The 23,154-nt window shown below is 48.7% G+C and overlaps 2 protein-coding genes across 8 annotated transcripts; both read right to left on the bottom strand.

Moving 5' to 3' along the window:
- Positions 1–2,237: 2,237 nt before the first annotated feature.
- Positions 2,238–6,990, bottom strand: Fbxo39 (F-box protein 39). Of its 6 annotated transcripts, none has more exons than XM_042282346.2 (4): positions 6,838–6,990; positions 3,849–4,955; positions 3,171–3,347; positions 2,238–2,577 (listed from the first exon to the last, which is right to left on the bottom strand). In XM_042282346.2, the coding sequence occupies exons 2-4, from the start codon at positions 4,872–4,874 to the stop codon at positions 2,449–2,451; spliced, it is 1,332 nt and encodes a 443-aa protein (XP_042138280.1). In that variant the 5' UTR covers positions 4,875–4,955; positions 6,838–6,990; the 3' UTR covers positions 2,238–2,448. The 6 variants fall into 6 exon arrangements, with proteins under 6 accessions (XP_042138280.1, XP_042138282.1, XP_042138281.1 ...); XM_042282348.2 differs by having other exon boundaries at positions 6,859–6,969; XM_042282347.2 differs by having other exon boundaries at positions 6,855–6,968.
- Positions 6,991–7,657: 667 nt separating this feature from the next.
- Positions 7,658–20,891, bottom strand: Xaf1 (XIAP associated factor 1). 2 transcript variants are annotated; one of them, XM_042282350.2, is made up of 6 exons: positions 20,557–20,891; positions 18,775–18,910; positions 17,608–17,803; positions 15,461–15,546; positions 13,109–13,374; positions 7,658–8,871 (listed from the first exon to the last, which is right to left on the bottom strand). In XM_042282350.2, exons 1-6 carry the CDS (start codon positions 20,586–20,588, stop codon positions 8,853–8,855), a joined length of 735 nt encoding a protein of 244 aa, XP_042138284.1. In that variant the 5' UTR covers positions 20,589–20,891; the 3' UTR covers positions 7,658–8,852. The 2 variants fall into 2 exon arrangements, with proteins under 2 accessions (XP_042138284.1, XP_006992257.1); XM_006992195.4 differs by having other exon boundaries at positions 13,057–13,374; positions 20,557–20,890.
- Between the last annotated feature and the right edge of the window lie 2,263 nt (positions 20,892–23,154).

Genomic DNA, 23,154 nt, shown 5'->3' with positions numbered 1-23,154 from the left:
TACTGGCTTGCTCACTATGGCTTGCTCAGCCTGCTTTCTTTTTACATCATTTTTTTAACTAATTTTTTTTTCATTTATTTTACATATCAACAACAGCTTCCCCTTCTTCCTCTCTTCTCATTCCCTTCCCCACCTCTCATGTATCCCCCCTCCCCAATCCACTCCTCCTCTGTTCGGAAAGGGGCAGGTCTCCCATGGGAGTCAACGAAGCATTGCCATATCACACTGAGGCAGGACCAAGCTCCTCCCCCTGCAACAAGGCTGGGCGAGGCACCCCTGCATGGGGAATAGGTTCCAAAAAGCCACCTCATACGCCAGGGACAGGACCTGATCCTAATGCTAGGGACCCCACAAACAGACCAAGCCTCACAACTGTCATCCACATGCAGAGGGCCTAGGTGGGTCTCATGCTTTCTTCTATAACCCAGGACCACCATTCTGGGATGACACCACTCACAATGGCCTGGGCCCTCCCCGTTACAGCCCGATCTTATGGCGTTTTCTCAATTGAGGTTCCCTCCTCTCTAATGACTCTAGCTTGTGTCAAGTTAACATAAAACTAGCCAATACAGGCTCATACACACAAAACAACTTTATTTAGCTATAATGACAATGAAATGAAACTATGAAATTTGCAGGAAAGCAAATGAATCTGGAAAGTATAATATTAAATAAGGTGACCCAAACTTAGAAAGACTGAAGCCACATGCTCTCATATGTGGATCCTAGCTGGTAATGTATGCATGTATATATGTAAATGAAGGTAAATGTGGGTAAAACTTAAGGTATTTGAAGGTATTGGTCTCTACCAAGAGAGAGTTAAAAATGGATAAAGGAGGATGTATGATGATGAGGGTGAGGGGTAGGTTGGGGCCAAATGAACACATGATTTAAGAAAAGAGACTCGAGGGATTTATAAGGGGAATAGTGAACAGAGGAGGGAGAGGAAGAGAATTATCAAACACTTTGTTTGATAATGCTATAACAATATCTCATATTTGATAGGTCAATTTTAAAAAACGAAGAAGGAGAATGGGCAGTGGTGGCACATGCCTTTGATCCCAGCACTCGGGAGGCAGAGGCAGGCACATCTCTGTGAGTTCGAGGCCAGACTGGTCTATAGAGTGAGTTCCAGGACAGCCAAAGCTACAGAGAAACTCTGTTTCAAAAAACCATAAATAAACAAATAAACAAACAAATAAATGAAGAAGCTTTAAAAGACATTAAGGGAACAGAAGAAACATTGTGACCCAGCCTCAGGACCCAGTGGTCACTCATATTTAGAGACATGCCAGTTCATGTTCTTAGTTACCAAAAATGGCATTGTCATTGTAGAAAAGCTGAAAAATAAAGGAAAACATAAAAAAGACAAAAAATACCTACCAAAATTCTACCTCCACTCAACTTTGGTTACATCTCTTATAGATTTTAAAGATATCTTTAGATGTGTTTTATGTCATCAATATTATTCTAAATAGTTTTGTGTTTTTTCCCTCTTACCATAGCATTAGGACAGGATACATTACAGATTCATTATAGACATGGGTGTAACTGCCACTTCTAGTCTGTCTTCCCACCTGGGGACTTGAGTGTTCACAGCAGGCTGAACATGATGTCACCTGAATAGAAAACTAAAAGGAGACACGGGCCAAGCCGAGGCAGGAGACTTTCACAGGGCTGATAACTCAGTGCCCGAGTTCCTCTGTGAGCAGTGGTATCTTAAGTGGGAATGGTCCTGCTTCATCCAAGGACATACTGGTGGGTTCTGTGTGTGTGTGTGATCAGGCCCAGACCAACTTAAGGTCAGGAGGCTCTGACATGAAGGTCAGCCAGGATACAAAGCATTTCTTTTTGTTGTTGTTGTTTTGTTTTTCCAGGGTTTCTCTGTGTAGCCCTGGCTGTCCTGGAACTCGCTCTGTAGACCAGGCTGGCATTGAACTCAGATATTCAACTGCCTCTGCCTCCCAAGTGTTAAGATGAAAGGCGTGCTGCACCACCATCACCCAGCTACAAAGCATTTCCAAATGGGTAAAGTGGGTTGGTAGGAGGTTTGTTCACTGGCTGGTCACATCTATTCAGGTAAGCAGGAGTCAGACTCCCTTAGCAGAAAACTACTTTGAGTTTGCTCTGTGGCTGAGTGGGACTGTCTAAAACCAAACCAAACCAACCAACCAAAACAAAACAAAACAAAAACTACACCAAACTGCACTTTGGTGACAAAAGGCGATCAGCCGGGATTGTTGGCAAAGATAGCACTTTAAAGACGCTCGGGGGCCTTGCCGTCACCAGCAGTCCAGCCTTTGCCAGGCTGTCCATGATGGTGTAGAACTGGCAAAAAGGAGAGAGAAGAAAAAGGGATGAGGGCATGCGAGTCCCAAATGTAATTCACCGAGAACCAGGTTTTCAGGTCCCAAGTGCGTCTAGATGTCTTCCTCTGGAGAGCACTCTTTACATCATGGGGTAGGCGATGACAAAATAGTTAAGTTCTGAATCGATCAGCTTTCTGTATTTCCTGTAAATTTCCCGTAGGGTCCTGTCCTCTTCATTTGTCTCATATCGGTTTGTATAAATTCTCACCTGTGCCGATAAAGAAACAGCACACACACACACACACACACACACACACACACACACACACACAGAGAGAGAGAGAGAGAGAGAGAGAGAGAGAGATGACTGTATCACTTAAGACCTGACAAACATCCAAATGCATCTACACACACAATTAATGGTTGAATCGGAAAAAGCCTAGGCACAATTTCCCTTGGTATCCGTGAGGGATTGATTCCAGGACCCCCTTTGGAATCTAAGGTGCATGGGTGGATGCTCAAGTCCCTTATGTAAAATGGAACAGTGTGTGCAAATTATCTCTGGGTTGCTGATGATACCTACTATAATGTGAATGCTATGCTTAGGCAGTAACATCAAAAAATATACATCTCCGGTAAAGACAAAGTTGGCTGGCTTCGTGGACGTAGAGCCCACGGGAGACCGAGCAGAAGAGATGTCCAGATCCTGTCTGTGGGGCTGGACGTCTCCCACGGACAGAATCAAGGGCAGTGCCTGTCTCGGGTCTGTCTCCTGTCCCAATTTCCAACCTGCATCAGAGCGGAAGTGCCGAGTCTAGATGTGCCCCGCTTCGACCCATGCCAATAGCCGAGGGTGCTCACCTTTAGCGTGCGCAGGGAGCATTGCCCCTCCTCCTGGCTCTTCAGAATTCGCTCCACAAACTTAACGTCCAGGAAAGCCCAGATTTTGAAGTAGAACAGCTTTCGGCAAGCCAGGATGAGGAGATGTAGCTGCTCATCTAGCGACTCGTGATTGTTGTTGAACTCAAATGTTAACTTCTAGAAAAGCACCGGAGAAGGAGGGTTGGGGGGTGGGGGAAGGGGTCAGAGGTGCCGGGACTGCCTGGAAACTTGGAGGTCTCCAGGGACTTAAGTCAAATTTGGCTTTTTGTCAAGTTTGGTTCTTCTCATCCCCAGCTTATTGCTGGCCACAGGAGCGAACCACGGGGATGCCTGTTTACTGCTGTAAGCCAGCGGGAAGAGGCTGCCTGCTGCCGGCAAGGCACCTCCTGGCTCGGGCTTCACAGCTCTCCAATAAGGGTAAGGGAGGTTTTCTTGGTTGACAGCCAGCCCGGAAGTTCCCTGAATCCCATGTGCAGGGAGTGAACAGTGGTCTTGTGAGGAGTGTGTAGGAGGCCTGCGAGTGTGCTTGCTTGGTTGCATCTAGAACTTTGACAAAGAATTAAGTGAGCATGTAGAAGCCTAGCAGAGGACAAATAGCAGGTTTTCCTGTGAGCAATAGCTCCTCACCAGCTCCTGGGGGCCTCACTTGCCAATTACCTGCAGGGTGTTCCGGAAGGAGGGCAGAATGTCCGTCAGAGTGGGCCGCATGGACCAGTCTGGGTCACTGAAATAGCAACTTCTTAGGCTGATGCTTCTGACTGGAATCTCCTGCAGCAAGATCCGGGCCAGGCGCTCATACTTCATGACTCGCTCGAAGAAGAAGTTCACCTTTAGGTTGCTGGCCTGTCTGGCCAGCTTGGCCCAGGACATGCCCCAAACTACCTGGCCGTGGGGGTCGTGAACGTGGCATTTGATATTCATGGTCCGGAGGGTGCCAGCATTGTTCTCACTCAAGGTCTCGAGCAGCTCGTCGGAGATACAGTTGTAGTTGAGTGTTAGGAACGTCAGGTTGTGGAATGTAGCCATGGCTTTGTTGAACTGGGAGCTGCCATAGACGGCCAGGTGATGGCTGAAGAAGTCCTCAATGTTGAGCTCTGAGGCCAAGTTCTCATTCCGAAGGTAGCTCAAGGAGTTGAGGATGTGGCAGCCTTGCTCCACTGTCAGCCGGGCCCCTTTCAGGCTGAGATGGTCCAGGTGTTTGCCCATTTTCTTTAAGAAAAAACTCAAGCTCTTGATGAGCGACCCCCTGATGCTGTTTCTCCAGACCAGGCGGTCCAGCTCCAGGTGTTGGATAGAGAGTGACTTTAGGCGGTTGTTACTCTTGCCGAGGCACGACAGGAGGCCTCTCATGGTGACTTGGAACTTCTTGGTCAAGACAGCATTGTAAGGGTTCAGGAACTTGATTTCCAAGTGTTCCAGGTAGCGGCCAAACTTCTTAACGTACCAGAGCGCTGACTCGAATTCAGATGCATGTACCCTGGATGGCCTCCCGCTGAACGTGATGGTCCTGTATCGCCAGAGGTCAGCTGAGTACATCATCTGGTTCCACTTTCTGCAGACCAGGGCAGCTCTGGACCTGTCCCTGTCTCCTAGCCACCAGAAAATACGTCGCAGGCACACATCTGGCAGAGTGGCCCAGCAGCTCTGCTCTTGGGGCTGGGTCACTTCCCCTTCGTCGTCCATCAAAGGACCCGGATGTACAGTGTAGCAGTGTGGTGAGCAGGGCTTCCCAAAATGGGGAAAGAAATACAAATCACGTGTTCTCTGTGAGGGATAAAAAAAGGAAGACTGTTACCAGCCAAGCAGAAATCAAACTCAATTGAACAAACCTTCTCTGTGCTTCTACTGTACTGTATCAGACACTGGGCCAGACGTAGGTGGTGCATTAGTGAATCCAGGACACACCCCACACCTGTGAAGACTGCATGTTCATCCAGGGTCACAGACCAGCACCCAACTTCAGCACAGTGAGAAGCTGCCTGTGGTGGCATATTCCTGTAATCCCAGGACTCAGGAGGCTAAGGTGGAAGAAGCATAAGCTCAAGGCTAGCCTGGGCTACACAGCGAGTCCCAGTCACCCTGAACTATGTCTCCAAGAAAACAAAACACCCAGTGAGTGTTAACACAGCAAGAGAAGTGGGGAGACCCAGGCATGCTCACGATATGGGGGGGGTGGGGATAGCACAGATAAGAAGTGACTATTTTCCATGTAAGGAGGAAGAGCTGAGGGCTGCTCAGAAGAGGTGATGTCCGAGATAAGTTTTGAAGGATGAGTAGGCTATGCAGAGCAGACCAGGCTGGCCCAGTGGCAGAGGAAAAGCTGACTGTATTACAGGCAGAGGGAACAGTATGTGTGAAGCCACAGAAGTGTGAAGGCATGTGATGTGCTCACACTGATGGGGGTAACAATTGCTTTCATGTCACGAACTTGTAAAGTCTATTTAACAAAACAAACGAGCAAACAAAACTTTGATTGCTCGTAAACGAACTGTCCAAGGTTATGAGTCTCTACCAGGGACAGTGTGGATCAAGAGGCCAAAAGGGAATATGGAAAAATGAAGACAAAAACAAAAACAAGAAATCAAACCAAAAGCTGGGGTGTTGCTTGGTAACACAGTGCTTGTCTAGCACACTCGGAGCTCAGGGTTGATCCCTAGCACTGCATAAACTGGGCATGTGGTGCTTCCCAGAACGGTGTGTGTGGTGTGTGTGTGTATGTGTGTGTGTGTGTGTGTGTGTGTGTGTGTGTGTGTGCTGGGTTGGCAGGGGGTGTCACGTAATCAAACCCAGGCAAAGTCACAGGCTAGAAGAATATGTCGGTGGGCTATAGGGCTATAGATGTGTGTGTGTGTGTGTGTGCACATGTGCTGTGGTGTATATGTGGAGGCCAGAGGACAGCCTCTGGTATAGGTTTCCACCTTTCACCTTTTTTGAAACAGAGTCTTTTTACAGTTTCTCTCTTGCTGTAGATAGCCTAGATTACAACTACAGCTTTATATGGGTCCTGGGGATGGATTCGAACTCTTGTCCCCACACCTGCATGGCCAGTGCTTTATGCACTGAGCCTTTCCCTGTTCCTGAGTTAAATACTTTTTCAAGGCTCCCCCAAGTAATAAACGACACCCCCACTGGCAGAAGGTAATGGGACTTAGTGGCCTATCAATTGCTACCGTGATCTTAGTCAATTTCTTCGTGTCTGAATGTCTAGTCTGTTAATAGGAATAGTCATTCCTTTTTCCTAGTTTTGGGAAACTTGAACGAGCTGATGGGGAGAATACAGCTGGGAGGTAGAAAGAGCTGCTGTAAACTCTGGCTGCCATAAGTGAGTTGGGGCCAAAGTACTTCTGCATTTTTTTTTTTTTCTGTGAAGATGGGAACACGCCCACTTTGCAAATAGAGAATTGGAAGGTGTTGGGAGGTCAAGCAAGTTTCCTAGTGAGGTGGTGTTCTAAGTGTATGGGTGTGGGATTCGAACCTACGCTAGCATTCCCAAACCTCGGCTTGGTCCACCATAATATGACACAGCTGCCAACAAGCGAGGAAAACTTAAGGCTGTCCCATCACCAGGGCAGCCCGCCCCTCCCACGCGGGCCTCGCGGCTGCGCCGGGCCACAAGCTGCCCGCCGCCGGGTGCGTGCGTGCGTGCCTTGGGCCTCCCGTTACCAACTCGCTGCGCCCCGCTTGGGCTGCAGGGACGCCGAGCGCGCCTGCCCCTCCGCCCGCGCTGCTGCTCCCACGCCGACTCTGAGAGCAACCCGGGCAGCGCCCTGCCCTCGCAGCGGCCAAGGCCACCGCCGCCTTTGTGACGCGCCTTCACCTACTGGCTCCGCTGGAGCCCGCCAGGTCGGTGGGTCCCAAACCGGGAGTTGCCAGATCCACTGCTGGGGAGGGCGCTGCACAGACCCACCAAGAAAGAGCCAGGCGGAGGCAGGAGGCTGGAGGGAGGCGCACCTTGGGAAACCCGCCAGGCTTCCTGCTCTTACCGCTGCAGCAGGGAAGAGGTCTGATCCCAATACTGTGTGCTCAGGTCCGTTCCTTCCAGTTTTGACCTCCAGAAGCTCTGGGCCTCCATTGCTGTCCTCAGATGGGCCCTCCTTCTGGCCCCACGCTAGCCGTGGGCCTCCACTCTCCTATTCTCAGATGAGGTAACCCCTTACCCCCGAAGGGTAGGTTTCAAATCAGGTCTGCAAGCAGATCTGACTCGAACCCAACAAAGCCTGAGCTCGGTTCCCCTTCCCAGTTTCCAGAAGGTGGTGCATATCTAACCGACCCATCTTGCTTGGTGAGTAAGTAACCTTTTTGCTGAAGCCCGGGGCTGAAGGTTGAGCATTCTGTCAGTCCCCAGATAAGCTGCCTCAACCACTTATCCCTTACTTTACTGCTAAAACCTCCCCCCCCGCCCCCCCCCCCGGGGGGCTTCACCTTGTCACCCTCCTCCTTTCCGACGTGAAAGACACAGCTCCCACTTCAAAGGAGATGAAGAAACAGTTTATTTTGGAGCCAAATATGAGTGATCATGCCCCAGAAATACAGATTCAGTTTGCCCCAAATAACCACGTTAAAGCAGGGAGACCTTGCTATGGGCCCCAGGTACCGTACGATGACTTTCTTAGCTGTAGGAATCTGCTCTTATGTTCCAAAACCTTTACCTAAGAGTCAGGATGTTAGGTCACACACAGATGTGGACGACAAGTGCCTATTTAAGGGGCTGAGACAGCTCAAGATACTTGGTGCCGGACTGGCAATGAGCTAACCTCTCCACAGCCCTGAAAGTTGTAGTCAGTCAGCCTTTGCAGAATGCTCAGTTTGTGGTGGCTGCTTTCTGGAACTTGAATTCTCCATGCTCTACCCTTCCCTTCCCCTCCCACTTCCTTTCTCTTACTGTATCACACCCCCTCGAGCCCCCACACTCCTAACACGTCTTGTCCTGAAAACCGATGAGGAAGGCCAAGAAAGAGGACAGGAGGAAACTGTGGACAAGGCTGGGGTCTCTCGGAAACCCAGCAGTTGAGTCGAGGTGCTTAGTCAGGAGCTGAGTGGCAGCACACAAGGCCTTTTCTCCCGGGCATCTGTAGCTGCTGGGCCAACAAGGTCTGGCTCAGAAGAAGGAAAAGGCCTAAGGTCATTTTCTGAAGCCCAACGATTAAAGGCTGACTCTTTTCCTGAATAAAGACCACCCAAAGTGCTGAGATCCAGCATGGCCACAGCTGTTGTAAACATGAACACACGTCATCTGTGGTTACCTGCACAAGACCTGCATATGCATGTGTGTGCCAGCATGTGTGTGCATGCACACACACACACACACACACACACACACACACACACACACACACACGAAAGCACTCATGCATGCAGGCTGAAGACATGAAGGAAGGGAACTGTTGGGAAGAAAGGGGGTTCACAGAGTGGGATGGGGATGAGGGAAGGCAATGGGGATAAGTATGATTACAGTACACTGTAAACGTGTATGAAACTGTCAAAAATTAAAGGGAAAAAATTCAATTACAGGGATTGGTAAGGAAAACAAAGTTGTGACCACCATGAGAGGAAGCAGGGAAGCCCGTGTGAACTGGGAAGCCAGTGTGAACTCTTCTGAATCCTAGGACCTCTTTCCTCTGGGGCTAGCTGGTTCTCCTCACTTGTTTTTCTTTTGATGAGCTAACCTCCGGCACTTCTCCTAAAGAAATGAAAATAGATGTTAAAAAGCTTCGAGTGAGAGACAAGTTGCTAAGTTTTTACTAGCTTTTCTGTAGCTGGTCCTCCCCACCAACAGGGACTGTCAAAGCCAGGGCTTTGTGAGTGCTAGACCAACACTCAACCACACAGCTTAGCTACATCTTAGTCCCCTCCAATGCTGCTGGTTTCTGGTCTCTGGGCGTTGCTGTCCCTTGTTCTGAAGCATGCCTGACTGAGATTGGGATGAAATGGCATTGAAGAGACTTGGGGTAGTGGTTAATGGAGGCGGGCATCGTGGGAGAACAGGAAGAGGCGCATGTAGGGCGTCTTTGCAGCCACTGAAATCAGTGAGCAACACTGTTACTTGGTTAGTGCCAAGTCATAGAACTGAGGCATGGAAGGATGTGTATAACAACACTCCCAGATGTTCATGTTTGCCAACGGGTATATCGTAGGGCTGTCGAGTAAAATACAGGATGACCCATTAACTTTCAGTTTCCGAGACTCAAAGAATCACTGTATGAGAGACAATGATTCTCCCTTTATGAGAGTCCGGGAGACTCAAAAGTGTAGAAACAGAGGCAGTTGAAGCAGTTTTACAGCCTTGCAAAGTCTCGAGAGAGAAACGGTAAAAATGGCTAGTGCTCCCATTTAGTGCAGAACAGTGATTTTTATAGTTCTCAGGGGGAAAAATTGCTGCCCACCTTTCCCCACAGGTTGGCTCTCCAGTTAGGTTTTCTAGCATAGCCTCCCAACCCTGGGGGTGGTGGGGTGGTGGGGTGAGATTCACTTCTATCCTAGTCCAGAGGCTCCGTCATGTAGCAGACTAACTTTTCAACCCTGACGTAAACTAAGAAGCACCCTGGCAAATGGGTGCCAGCTGCTAGCCAGAGAAGGCATGGGGCCTCCTGCTTGCTAGCAATTCCATAGCAAGCTCTAAAGGCACTTTTATACTGAAATGCATTTGCAGACTGGAAATGGACCATAATGGTGGATTTCTTACAATTTCTCAGGTCATACTTAGATTAAAACCAGTCTCCATTTCTTTGAAATTCAAATTTGATTGGGCATATCATATTTCTACTTGCTAAGTCTGGCAAGGATGGAGTAAAGTGGGGAAGGAAATACCCCACTAAGGATGAAATTAGTTCATTTTTTATAAAACTTATACATGCATAAATAAATTAGAAAAAAGTGGCCTCGCTTTTTGAAGGACTGCTCATCTTATAAAGTAAAAAATGGTAAATGGCAGAGTAACGAATATACTAAGATAATGTGGGCGGACAATTCAACCCTGTGGTTCATGTTAGAGAAGATAAGGCTTTGAAAGGATGCCCACAGGCTGCTGGAATTGCTTTCTCAGTGATGTGACTGCGGACATGGAGGGGGGTGTGTGAGAATTAGCTTGTGTGTGTATGTGTGGTGTTGAGGAATGAACCCAAGGCCTTACGCATGATGGACAAATGTTTTGCCACTAACCTATATACCTAGTCCCCTCTCCTACTATTTATTTATGTATTTATTTTTCAACATAGGGGATCACTATATAACTTAGTTGGTCTTGAATTCACTATATAGCCTAGGCTGTCCTCAGACTCCTGTCTCAGCATTCCTTTTTAAAAAAATTGTTTGTGATGTTTGCACGTATGTGCAGATATGTGTGTGAAGGTCCATCCTCCCACGGGTAAAGGTCAGAGGTTGCCATCTTGGTATCTTTTCTTGATTGCATCTCTGCTTTGTTTTGGGACAGGGTCTCTCACTGAACCTCAACATCACTATTTCAGCTAAACTGGCTGGCCAGCGAGTGCCTGGGACCCACCTGTCTCTGTTCCCCTAGCACAGGGGTTTCAGGCATGAGTCACTGTGCCTGGCTTTTGTGTGGGCTCTGCAGATCTGAGCTCACATTCTCATGCTTGCACAGCAAGCACTCTAACCATTGAGCCATCTCCCCAGCCCCCGTCTCAACTTCCCAAGTGCTGGGATTACAGGAATCCACCTTTAACCCTAACTGAATCAGCTGCTTTGTTTTTTTTTGTTAACTTGACACAGCCTAGGGTCATCTGGGAAGAGGGCCCTCAATCGAGAAAAATGCCACCATCACATTGGCCTGTAGGCAAGTCTGTGGGATTATTTTCTTGATTAATAATTGCTGTGGGAGGGCCCAGTCCATTTTGGGTAGTACCATGGGTGCTATAAGCAAGGCGGCTGAGGTCAGGCGGAGGTGGCACACACCTTTAATCCCAGCACCTGGGAGGCAGAGGCAGGCAGATCTCTGTGAGTTCGAGGCCAGCCTGGTCTACAGAGCGAGATCCAGGACAGGCAGCAAAACTACACAGAGAAATCCTGTCTCGGAAAAACAAAACAAAACAAAACAAAACAAACAAAAAAACAGAAAAAAAAAAGGAGGCTGAGTAAGTCATGAGGGAGCAAGCTAGTGAGCAGCATTCCTTCATGGCTTCTGCATCAGTTCCTGCTGTGGGTTCCTGCCCTGGCTTCCCTGAATGGACTACAAGCAGCAAGGTGAAACAAACCCCTTTCCAAATTGCTTTTGGTCATAGTGTTTTATCATAGCAATAGAAAGCAAATGAAGACACTGAGCTAGTTTGAAAATCAGCTTTCAGTTGATATGATACCAAATAATGTCTATTATAACAAAATCCAGTGTTTTTTTTTTGTTGTTGTTTTGTTTTTAAAGACAGGTTCTCTGTGTAGTCCTGGCTATCTAAGAATTCTCTATGTAGAGCAGGATGGCCTGGAACTCACAGAAATCCACCTACCTCTGCCTCTACCTCCTATGTGCTAGGATGGTGTGGGATGTCCTGTATGCTGTGAATATATGTTGCTATGATTGATTGATAAATAAAACACTGATTGGCCAGTAGCCAGGCAGGAAGGATAGTGTAAACAGGACAAGGAGGAGAATTCTGGGAGGTAGAAGGCTGAGGGAGGGAGACGTGGCCAGCTGCCGTGAGGAGAAGCATGATGTAAGATACTGGTAAGTCATGAGCCACGTGGCAAAGTATAGATTTATAGAAATGGGTTAATTTAAGATAAAAGAACAGATAGCAAGCAGCCTGCCACGGCCATACAGTTTATAAGTAATATAAGTCTCTGTGTGTTTACTTGGGGGACGCAAGTGGGAGAGATTTGTCCCAATTGCCGGCAGGCCAGGACACAGGAAAACTTCAGCTACACTAGGATTTAAGGCATGCATCACCATGCCTGTCCATATTTTGTGTTTTTTTAAAGTATCAAACAACTAAGGCCTCTAGCCAAGAACTTAAGAGCATAGACTTTGGAGCCTTACATTGTAAAGTTCCTCAAATGGTTCTGCATCCCCCCAGTTTTCTCATCTGTAGAATGGGGGTAAAGTAACCTGTTTTGTCTATAAGGAAGGTCAGCCATAGCCAAGCAATGCAACATTGTACAATGTTTGTAACATGCATGGTGGCTGACTACTAATGACAACTCTGATTAATACAAGAAATGGTCTTGGGGGCCCAGAAGATGGCCCAGTGGGTGAAAACGTTTGCTATACAAACCTGACAACTCCTGGAACTCTTATAGAGGCAGAAGGAGAGAAGTGACCCCACAGAGTTGTCCTCTGACCTCCACATGCTTACCAGTGCGACTCTCCTCCCAATAATAACATTGAAAGAGTAAAGCTTTCTTAAAAAAGAAGATAGTCTTGGATGGAAAACTCAGGATGAGGGAGCCAGCTATAAACCTGGGTGTGCTGGAGGCAAGTTACCAGCTGCCTTCACATCTGGAGCCAGACCCTTCGGCTCTTAGGTCTAAGCGGCCTGTCTCCACCTGGAAAGAGCTCACTGACAGCCCTGGGCTTCGCTCATTCACTCCACAACCTTGGATCATTGCCATGTGTCCAGGCCTGGTATAGCTGTAGACACAGACAGGAGAGATCCAGTTCTACCCTCCAAGGGGACCCAGTGACTGGAAAGTGACACAAACCAGGTAGCAAGTGTTGGAGAGAATGTGCATGGGCACAGGGAAGCAGGAAGAAGCATGGGAGGAACTGTCCAGCCACCACACTGGTACACCACCCCCATCTCCCATCCCCCCACTTCCATCCTCTGATCCCCCATTCCCTTCCGCCTCTGGGTAAACACTGTGCAGCTGGTTCCCAGCCAGGTGAGGAGGCAGCAGGGTCGAGGGGGGAGCTAGGTACCTGGTGCTGATTTAGAACAGGCAAGGGAAGTAAGATGCCACACTGAGAGCACCTCTGAAAGATGTCATAGGCTGCTTCATCTCCTGTAGCAAGAGCAGCCCTCTGCTGGAGCGCAGACCTCAAAGGCAGATCCAGGGTGCCATTTTGGTCCTTTGCCTCTTGCTTTGTTGAACTGTTTCTATTTTTTGTCTTTGGGCGAACATCTTTGTTCACTGTGGGTGTTTGACTTCCGGTCACCTGACTTGTAAGGGATGGAGGAAGGAGTTTTGGCTTTCCATCCTGAAGATATTTCACGGTCCTTAAGGCTGGACATTGTTTCTGCAAAAGTGAATTACACATGAATTAAAATAAATTACGTCAGCTGTAATAGTTGCACAATACAGCTGAGAGAACCTGCAAGGCTTCTCCCTGTAAACACTTGGAGATGATGAAGAAGGGCCATCAGCATGGCCTGTGGGTAAGCATTACTCTGTGGGTAAGAGTGCTTGCTGTCAAGCCGGAAGACCTGAGTAACTCACATAGTGGAACGAGAGAACCTATCTCCACAAGACCTTCACACACACACACACACACACACAGTAAATAATTGTAAAAAAAAAATTAATCCTGAATAATATGAGGCCGACATTCGATGTTACAGCTGACTTTGCTGGAAGAAAGAAGTCTCAGGTTGCGGGAATGGAGGTTTGGATGTGTCCCTCGAAAATCCAGGTTTGGGGGGCTGGAGAAATGGCTCAGTCATAAAGGGGACTGGCTGGTCTTGCAGAGGACCCAGGTTTGGTCGGCTCTCAGCACCCGTGTCAGGCAGCTCACAACCACCTGTAACTTCAGTTCTAGGGGATCTGATACCTTCTTCTGGCCTCTACGAACACTGCATGTATGTGGTGCACATACAGATAAGTAGGCACACACATGTATATAAACACAAATAAAAATAAATCCATCATGATGGCGCACGCCTTTAATCCCAGCACTCAGGAGGTAGAGGCAGGCGGATCTCTGTGAAGTCAAGGCCAGCCTGGTCCACAGAGTGAGTTCCAGGACAGCCAGGACTATGGAGAGAAACCTCCATAGTCCCTAAAAAATACATTAAAATCCAAAGGTTACCCGTAGGGTCATAGGCAGCTGCACCTTTGGGAGGTGAAGGTTGCAAAGGCTCCTGCCACACACATGGGATTATAAAAGAGGCTTCAAAGAGCCTAGCCAGCTGCTCGCTTGCTCTTCTGCCGTCTGCCATGCAAGGCAGCAGCAAGGCCCTCCCTAGACACCAAATGACTACACTCCGGACTTGGAGTGTCAGGCTTCAGAACACTGAGAAACATATTTCTGTCATGTAGAAATTGCCTAGCCTGTGGTCTTGTGTTACAGCAGGGCAAATGGACCAAGACACTGCAAGAGATGTGGGGTTCATCCTGTAACCAGGGGCTTGGATGAGAGGAAAATCCCAGCTGTGAAAGATGAGGAGTGGGGGGGGAAAGCCCCTCCCCCTGTACGGCACTGCCTGGAATGGCAGGTTTCAGCTGTTGCAATATATATATAAAAGAGCTAGCTCATCTCTAAGGTCCCCTAGTTCTGATGTTCCATGGTAGGTGTTTGTTTTTTTAGACAGTGTCTCACTATGCAGCCCTGGCTGTCTTGGAACTCACCGTGTAGACCAGGCTGGCCTAGAACTCAGAGATCTGCCTGCCTCTGCCTCCTGAGTGCTGGGATATTCTATTTTTCTTTTCTTTCTTTCTTTTTAAAGAAAGATGAACAACTCTCTGTTCCAGGGGCGGGATGGGGAAGGGGGGAGGAGATGAGTTCCTGGGAGAGAAGCTGTGGTGTTTCCCAGGAGGAAGAGCTCTAAGACAAGAGTGCAGCTTGGCTCAGCTATGCACTAAAAAGCGCCCAAGGCTATGTGGAGGGCTAAGTCTGGCAGCGCTCGCTCTTCTGTAAAACCAGCCAGTCAGCCAGCCACACCATCGGACATCTCCGGAGTCCCCTTTTAGTACTCAGTATGCTGTCGGTTTATTATGGAAAAATGGAAAAGTCCCTTTTTGTCTCATTAGGGAGTTCACAGCTAAGTGCCATATGGACAGAAAGCCTAACAGGGCAGGGCCTGGTGAGGCCCACATTGCAAAGTCTAGGTCCTGAAGGTTGGTGATGGTCGGAGGTGATCAGGGCCATCAGGAGTTGTCAGAGCTGCTGCTTGAAGGGATAGGCACAAATGAAAACCAACTATGCATGCCAAATTTGCCCAGAGAACCTTGGAACACAGCAAAACAAAACAAAGTGAAATAACAAATATCACAACCTTTGATAACTGAGCCGTGCAAAACTGGTCTGGAACCTGCTGTTCACGCCTTGCTTTTGGGAGTACGAACTGGGCTAATGCACAGCTAGAAAGTGGGACATTGCTACTCACCATATGGGAGACGTCCTTATTTTCTGGAATCTTTTGTTTGCAGTAATTGCAATGGGTTTTCCTTCCAGGAGATACAGTTCTCTTCCCTGAGTAATCACAGAAACACCACAAATGACTGTTCTTGACGATGGCTAGCCCATCTCTCCCCAAGGCTCCTAAGGCCTGTATTCATGAACATTGACCATCCTTAGGCTAGCCTAGTCCAGGAGAGAACTGGCTGGACGGCCATTTTTACTACAGTGGCACTGATGAAGAGACCTTTTCCTAGAGCAGACCTGTTTTTTTCGGCAATTGAAGGGGCTTATATACATAGCTGCCCCAAAGGAACACTAGCCTACTCGAGCGTGGGGCTCTGGCAGGCCTTGCCCTTCTCCCCCACTCCCTCTGTCTTGCTAAAAAAAACCCCATTAGATAACATTCCTAAAGCTAGCCACCAAGGTCTAGTCCTTTACTTGGCCACTTCCTCCTCCTGAGGCTGACTACCAAAGTCCAGCTATCTAAGTATTGAAGTCCAGCCATCAAAAACCACCTTTGACTCAATTAACATACCCAGTTAAAATTAAACACCTCATCCTAACACAGGCTTTCCCCTTTTACCTTTATAAACTGCCATTTTCCTATGGACTATGTCTGCTTCCTTTTTATCCAGAGGCAATCCTTTGTCCCTCCGGGACACATACCCCTGCCCCCTTTCCCTTGTTCCCTTCCCCTTCTCCCTCTTCCTCTATCTCCTGTCTTTTGTCTCTTATTCCCTGCCCTCTGTCCCTCTGAGGCAAATGAATCTGCTTTGTGCTGAGAGCTTGGTCTTGGGGTCCTGAGCCAATTCATTTCCTTTCATGCCCAGACTGCCTAACTGAGCTATTCTCAATTAATTTCCAAGCTCTGTGATCCAACCAGGTTGAGGTTGTGTTGTACTGAAGATGTCAATGAACTTGGTGTTGGGAACTGTTGGGTGGGTGGGAGGCCAGGCACAACAGAGTGAAGGGAAAGTACACGAATCTCATACTTCCTGGCTTTCTATTGGCCAATTTTGATCTTGGGTAGAGTGAGTGTTGACCTGGTGGGACTTACTAAGGGGTTTCACAGTTTCTCCACATGCCATCACGTTGTCAAAACAACAATGGAGTCAACAAAAGATGTGAAACATTGGCAACTGTGTTCTTGGCAAACACTCCTATAACAAGGTCATTGAATTGGGTCAACAGTCTACAGAGAGATCAGTGGTAGAGTACTTGCCTAGCGTGGATGAGACTCTAGGTTCAAATCCCTAAGCACTGAAACTGAATAGAGAGGTGGGGGGAGAATCTGAAGTGATACTGGAAAGCTGATGTACGAAGCTACAGTCTGGAGCTGTAGCAGCCTCCCATCTGGCCATTGCTAAGTGCTGTGGTTTGATGTAAACACCCCACTCTCTTGGTGAGCTGATGTGTTTGAACATTTGGTTCTTAGCTACTAATGCTCTTTTGTCAAGTTGTGGCACCTTTATGAGGTAGAGCCTCACTGGAAGAAGTGGGGTGCTGGGTGCAGGCCTTGAGGTTTCGTAGCCCAGCTCCATGTCTTGTGCTTTCTGCTTCCCACTGTGGGTTCAGAGTGACTGACCAGTGCCGTGTCTCACATTCCCGCCATCATGCCTTCCCCAACGTAATAAGACTGTTCGCTCTCAAACCATAAGCCTCAGTAAATCCTTTCTGCCTGAAGCTGCTTCTGCTTCTTACCGGTTTTTGTTTTTGTTTTTTTAGGCAATACACTCAGGTGGAAAAGGAGGATCTAGGCTTAGTGCTGGGAGCTGGACTGTCCATTTTTATTCGTTCCCTGATCTCTGTGTATTTTTCATCTGTAGGATGACTTGGGTGGCCTTACCAGGCTAAGATTATGTCTTTAGAATGTGAAGAAAGCCCTTCAGATTTAGGATTGCCCATGGCTTTCTCTCCCTCTTCTCTCACACCCCACCCCTGGCCTCTTGTTTTCCCTGGATAAGTCACTGAAGGGCACTACAGACACACAAGAAGGCTGCTCCAGTCCAATACAGAACTGGACACCCTCTTCTCTCCCGTGCTGTTAAGGGTTCCTGTCCTTGCATCCTGCCCAGGAGACTGTCTGGCCCTGGAAACTATCCTCCCCCTCTCCAGCTTCTCTCTGATGCTCACCTTCTTCAGACCTGGCCTTTGCGCTCAGACACACCTCTTTGTGCTGGGCCAACACTCGGAGTATGATGGGCTGGTTGCAGTGTGGACAACGCTCTGTCCGGCTGCCACAGTAGGACTCGTGGACATCCAGCTTGCTGAGGTGCACGGCCAGGTCACAGAATTTGCACTTGGCAGGATGCTGTTGGATGTCCTTGGTCTGTGGGAAGATGGAGGACATGGGACCAACTGCACATACTGATGACATAGTGCAGACTACCCAAACTGCTGGCTAGTTTTATGTCAGCTTGACACAAACCAGAGTTATCTGAAAGGAGGTAATCTTAATTGAGAAAATGTCCTCACAAGATCCAGCTCTAGGACATTTTCTTAATTAGTGACTGATGGGGGAGGGCCCAGCCCATTGTGGATGGTGCCATCCCTGGGCTGGTGGTCCTGGGTTGTATAAGAAAGCAGGCTGAGCAAGCCATGGGAAGCAAGGCAGTGAGCAGCACCCCTCCACGATCTCTGCATCAGCTCCTGCCTCCAGATTCCTGCCATGCTTGAGTTCCTGTCCTGACTTCCTTAAGCCAAATAAACCTTTTCCTCCCCAAGTTGCTTTGGCCATGGAGTTTCATCAAAGCAGTAACCCTAACTAGGATACAAACACATGTACACAGAGATGCGGGTTCTAGCCTCGGCCCCTGGCCTTTCCTTACATCACTCGGGCTAGCCATGCTTCACACTTGGGTCCACGAGATCCTAGAGGATGGAGACCTCTCTTTCCTCTAGCACCTAACCTAGGCCTCAAAAGGTGTTTGTTTGTTGGACCAGTTTGAATCTAAATGATTGCCTGAGCTTGATTCTCAGATAAAGCCACAGGAGAGATTGATTTAGAAAAGTAGGAAAGAAGACTGAGCTGGGCCCATCTGCCTCCTCCTTACAATTCTCTAAAGGGTGTTTAGCCTTTCTTAAGATGGACCCCTTGCCTTGCCAGGCCGGGAGTCCCACCGCAGAGAGTAGAAAGGGGAAAAAATGGGGCAGCCTCAATGTAGCAACACACACAAAAGCCTTTTCTCTTCCCAAACTGAGATCAGACACGGAGGGGCGAAATGACTTTCCCACAGGGCCACGGAGGACTGGGCTCCAGCTCCTGACCCCAGGCCTCTGCCCAGACTGCCACCTGCTCACCTGCTGGTGCACAGCTTCTGCGTGCTCCTTCATCTTTGACTTTGGGATGGGCTCCTCACATTCCGGGCAAAGGACCAGGAAGCGCAGGCAGTGGGCCTCGTGGAGGGCGAAGTGGACAGAGGCCACATTTCTTTTGCTTCAGGATAAAGTGGGGGAGAAAGAAAGGCTCGTTGTCTTAGTGTAAAGCATGAAGCCTTGTTGCATACCTGGGACCAGCTTTTCCCAGACCTTCAAGCATGGAAAATACCGTGACGCCAATGTTGCTCTCCTGCCCTGCTTGTGCTGGTGAAAAAGCAGAAAAATTCACCATCATAAAATAATGGTGAGGGCAGTCTACAAAGTACTGCACTACCCAGGAGAGTGGACAGGAAGGAACGGTAGAAAGGGGTTACCAGGGCAACAGGGCAACTCTCGAGAGTGATGATAGACTGATTTATTTCCTAGGTTGTGGGATGGTTTCACAGGTAAGTAATGTATGCCAAAGTGTGTGCTTTAAACATGTGCAAGTCAGCTGTGCCTGTTGGCAAAGGTTTGTAATCCCAGCTGTTCATGAGACTGAGACAGGAGGATGGCTAGTTCAAGGCCTACCTATGCAATAGAGTGAGTTCAAGATCAGCCTGGGCAAGTTAGTGAGACCCTGTCTCAAAATGCAAAGTAAAAATAGAGCTGGGGATACAACTCAGTAGAGTGATTGGCTGCTCTGTAATACCCTAGACTTAGTGCCAAGTGCTCCTCACTCTCAGAGATGAGGAGGGAGGAGGGAGGTGAAGTTTATCCTTTTCCATTTATCTCTCAGTAAAGCCATCATGAAAACAAAATAACATATCAGTTGTCCTGCGGTGACCACACTTTCTACATGGGTGGAAACAGCTTTCAGAATCTCCAAGGGTTTCCCAACTCTCCAAGAGCAAAAGTCCACCCAGCTGTCTCCTGTCCCTGGGCTCTCCTGGGACAGCTACACAGAGAGATGCTGCAACCCCGGGGGGTGGGGTGGGGTGGGGTGGAGTCTGCTAGCGCAGGGTGTTCTCACTGGAAATGTGTAGTGGATAGCTGTTCTATGACCTTGCTGCTCCTTTTACCACTCATGCAGATGGCCCTGAAGGGCCAGCTGTCCATGGGAGGTGCCCCAGGGCCTAGTACCTGGGCCATGTTCACAGAGGGACATGGAAAGTCTCACTGCTGTTAGCCTGATCAGGCTGTCCCCACAGCTGCACAGGGTGACGTCTCCTTGCTCTGCTTGCTCTCTGTTCTGCCTACCTACACACTCAGCACTTCTTCCAGAGTCCAGAGATCCTGGGGAGGCTTAACCCAGTGACTGCAGCAGGTAGGTTCTGCTGAGAGACAGTCTCCCTTTACTTGGAGATGCGGTCCCTGCTCCCTGCTCTGTCCTCCAAGTTCTACCTCACAGCTCCTTTGTCAGGTGGGAGGGTGGGAATAACCCTGGAGCACCTTTCCAGGTCCCTCTCACAGATGGGTGGGAAGACTATGTTGCCAGGGCCCCACACTAGGACCTAAGCTTCACCAGGAATGAATAGCCTGCCAGGGACAAGTCCCTGGCTACCTGACCAGCCAGCCTGAAACGCCCATGCTGAGGGAGTGTAGCGACGTTGAGGCATCACTGACCACACTATCAAGAGATCTAGTTTTGGCCTCCTCACCCCAGGAGTTCCAGTCCCTTCTGGCTTGCCCTCTGGTGTGTCCCTCATCCCCCTCACTTCAGAAATAGCTTTCTCTGCTCTGCCCCTCTCTCTCTGGCCAGCCCTGGAGAGAGTGCTTTCTTACCAGTTGCTGCACACCTGGAAGTCTGCCTCCATGCTCTGCTCCTCGGAGGACTTCTGTGGAGTTTCCTTTACTGCACACAAGAAAACAAAACTGAAAGTGTTTCCCCAGCCTGGCTCACAGCAGCAGGGGGGAGGGGACTTGGAGAATTCTCAGCCCAGGGCGGTTCCCAGGTCCCTGTAACTGGACACTCCCAGAAGGCCACTCTGCAGCATGATCTAGTCCCCCCTCATCTTGAGCTACTGTGACTGTGACCTCCAGGTTGGGGGTGAGCGGGCAGGTCTCCTCTGGGCAGCACAATGGCTCCTTCCTTCCTCCCCCTCCCTCCCTGACTGGTTTCACTCTATCTGGATCCCCACCCCTTTCTCAACCTGTGACATCACTCCTCCACGCTGGCCCTGTCTGGTCCACCCTCCGGTATAAAGTTCCCTGAGGAAGCAGCCCCGGCACCTGCACCCTGCTTGGGTTCCAGTTTATAGTGACTGAAAACAAGGTCTGTGAGGAACTGGGCAGGGGGTACAGGCTGCTGGATGCTCAGCCTATAGACTTGGGGGTAAGTCTTGGGAGTAGCCATGCATAACTCCTGAGTTCATCCTGTTGCAAAAAACAGTGGTGACAAACACCACTTAAGCCCAAGGTGACAGGCACCACAAGGAGCCCTTGTCATTCCACCCTGAAATGGTAAAACTGAGGCACCAAGAGGCTGAATAACCTACACAAGTTCCCAGGTGACATGGCCCATGGTGTGATTCCTCTGCCATAGGTGCAGGGCTGGGGAATCTGCACTCAGATCTGGTCAAGATAATTCACTAGGAGCTTGAGTCATCTCAGCCTTCTGGAGGCTGTTTCATGGCTACTGGGTTACACTGGGATTCCCGGGGGACTTTAGGGTCCAGGTGCTCCTAGAAATTGCATGCAAAATCGCTGCCATGTCAGGATGTGTTTGTTCTCAAGGAGGTCTCCACAGCCCCAGACAGTTGACTAACAAGACTAGCTAACCTCATGTCTTTGAATTTTGGAGGCTCAAAGAAACTAAATTCTGTTAAAGGCAGCCCATGTCCAAAATTATTATATTGCATAACAGAATCATGTGGATATAGAACAACAGTTGCTGGTTTCTTGTGTTCATTTTCTCCACCCCCCTCGCCCCAGGAAGAAACGGAGACATTAGTTACGTGAATAAAGATGACAAAAGAGGTTTTGGGGATAGATAGTGGGATGGCACTTGCCTACCATGTGTGAGACTTTGGGGCTGGTGCCTAACACACACACACACACACACACACACACACACACCACACTATCACAAAATAGTATATCTCAGCGACAACTGATACATTCACCAACACAGCCATGCACCAAACAATGGCATTTCCGGCAGCAGCGGGACCATACACAGATCAGTAGCCAGCTAAGATGATAGAGAACGGAAGAAGTCCTGTCACCCAGTGACGAAGCAGCTCTTGGATGTCACAGCGCGTAGTCACTTTTGTTTGCACTGTCCTTGGCATAAATGCAGAGTGCAGGAGAGCAGAGGGCTGTGGGAACGCGATCAGGTTGCATTACACACATGCACTAAAATGCCAGATAAGAAACAAAAAAATACAGCGCACAGAATTTATACATAGGACAGGTTCGGTGGGTAAAGCACCCGCCACTAAACCTGAGTTTAAACCCTGAGTTCAGTTCCCAGGACCTACATGGTGGGAGGAGAGAACCAACTCCCTGGAGCTGTTCTCTGACCTCCACACACACAATAAATGTTTTAAATATTATGTATAGTACTTGATAATCACAACAGACAGCTGTATTACTGGTTTGAGGATTTACTATGCTATACTTCCTATTGTCATTATAGGATATATTCTTTCTACCTATAAGCAAACTGTTTGGGGCTGGCCAAGTAGCTCAGTAGTACATCACGTGCTTAGCATGCACGAGGCCCTAGGTTCCATCCTTAGCATGTTTAAAAGAGAAAAAATAATCAAGAAATCACAATGTTTACTTTTGACATTAAAAACAATGATGTGGGCCTGGAGAGATGGCTCAGAGGTTAAGAGCACTGGCTGCTCTTCCAAAGGTCCTGAGTTCAATTCCCAGCAACCACATGGTGGCTCACAATCATCTGTAATGAGATCTGGTGCCCTCTTCTGGCCTGCAGGGACACATGCAGGCAGAGCACTGTATGCATAATAAATAAACAAATCTTTAAAAAAAAATGACAATTCAGAATGAAGAGTTGGCTTGTTCTGAGCCAATTTGAATGACCGTGCCTCAGAAGTATAAACAAATTAACACTCTGGTTCCCCAAGAACATGGTCCTCCAAGGACATGTGTTAACCTTTGAATGTAATATGTCTGCTGCAGACTGTTGTGTTTGAATACTTGCCCACCCTGGTTCCCCAAGAACATGGTCCTCCAAGGACCTGTGACACCCTTTGAACTAACGTGTCTGCTCCAGACTGTTGTGTTTGAATACTTGTCCCCTAGCTGACCGTGCTGTTTTAGGAGCATGTGAAACTTTCAGGGAGTGGGGCCTGGCTAGAGGAAACAGATCAGTGAGGGGTGGGTCTTGGGGGGATAGGCCAGCCCTGCTTCCTG

The sequence above is a fragment of the Peromyscus maniculatus genome, chromosome 8 (genome assembly GCF_049852395.1).
Source record: "Peromyscus maniculatus bairdii isolate BWxNUB_F1_BW_parent chromosome 8, HU_Pman_BW_mat_3.1, whole genome shotgun sequence".
Classification (NCBI taxonomy): Eukaryota; Metazoa; Chordata; class Mammalia; order Rodentia; family Cricetidae; genus Peromyscus; species Peromyscus maniculatus.
Note: the sequence above shows the minus strand (reverse complement) of the source record. Positions and strands in the feature narration are given on the sequence as shown.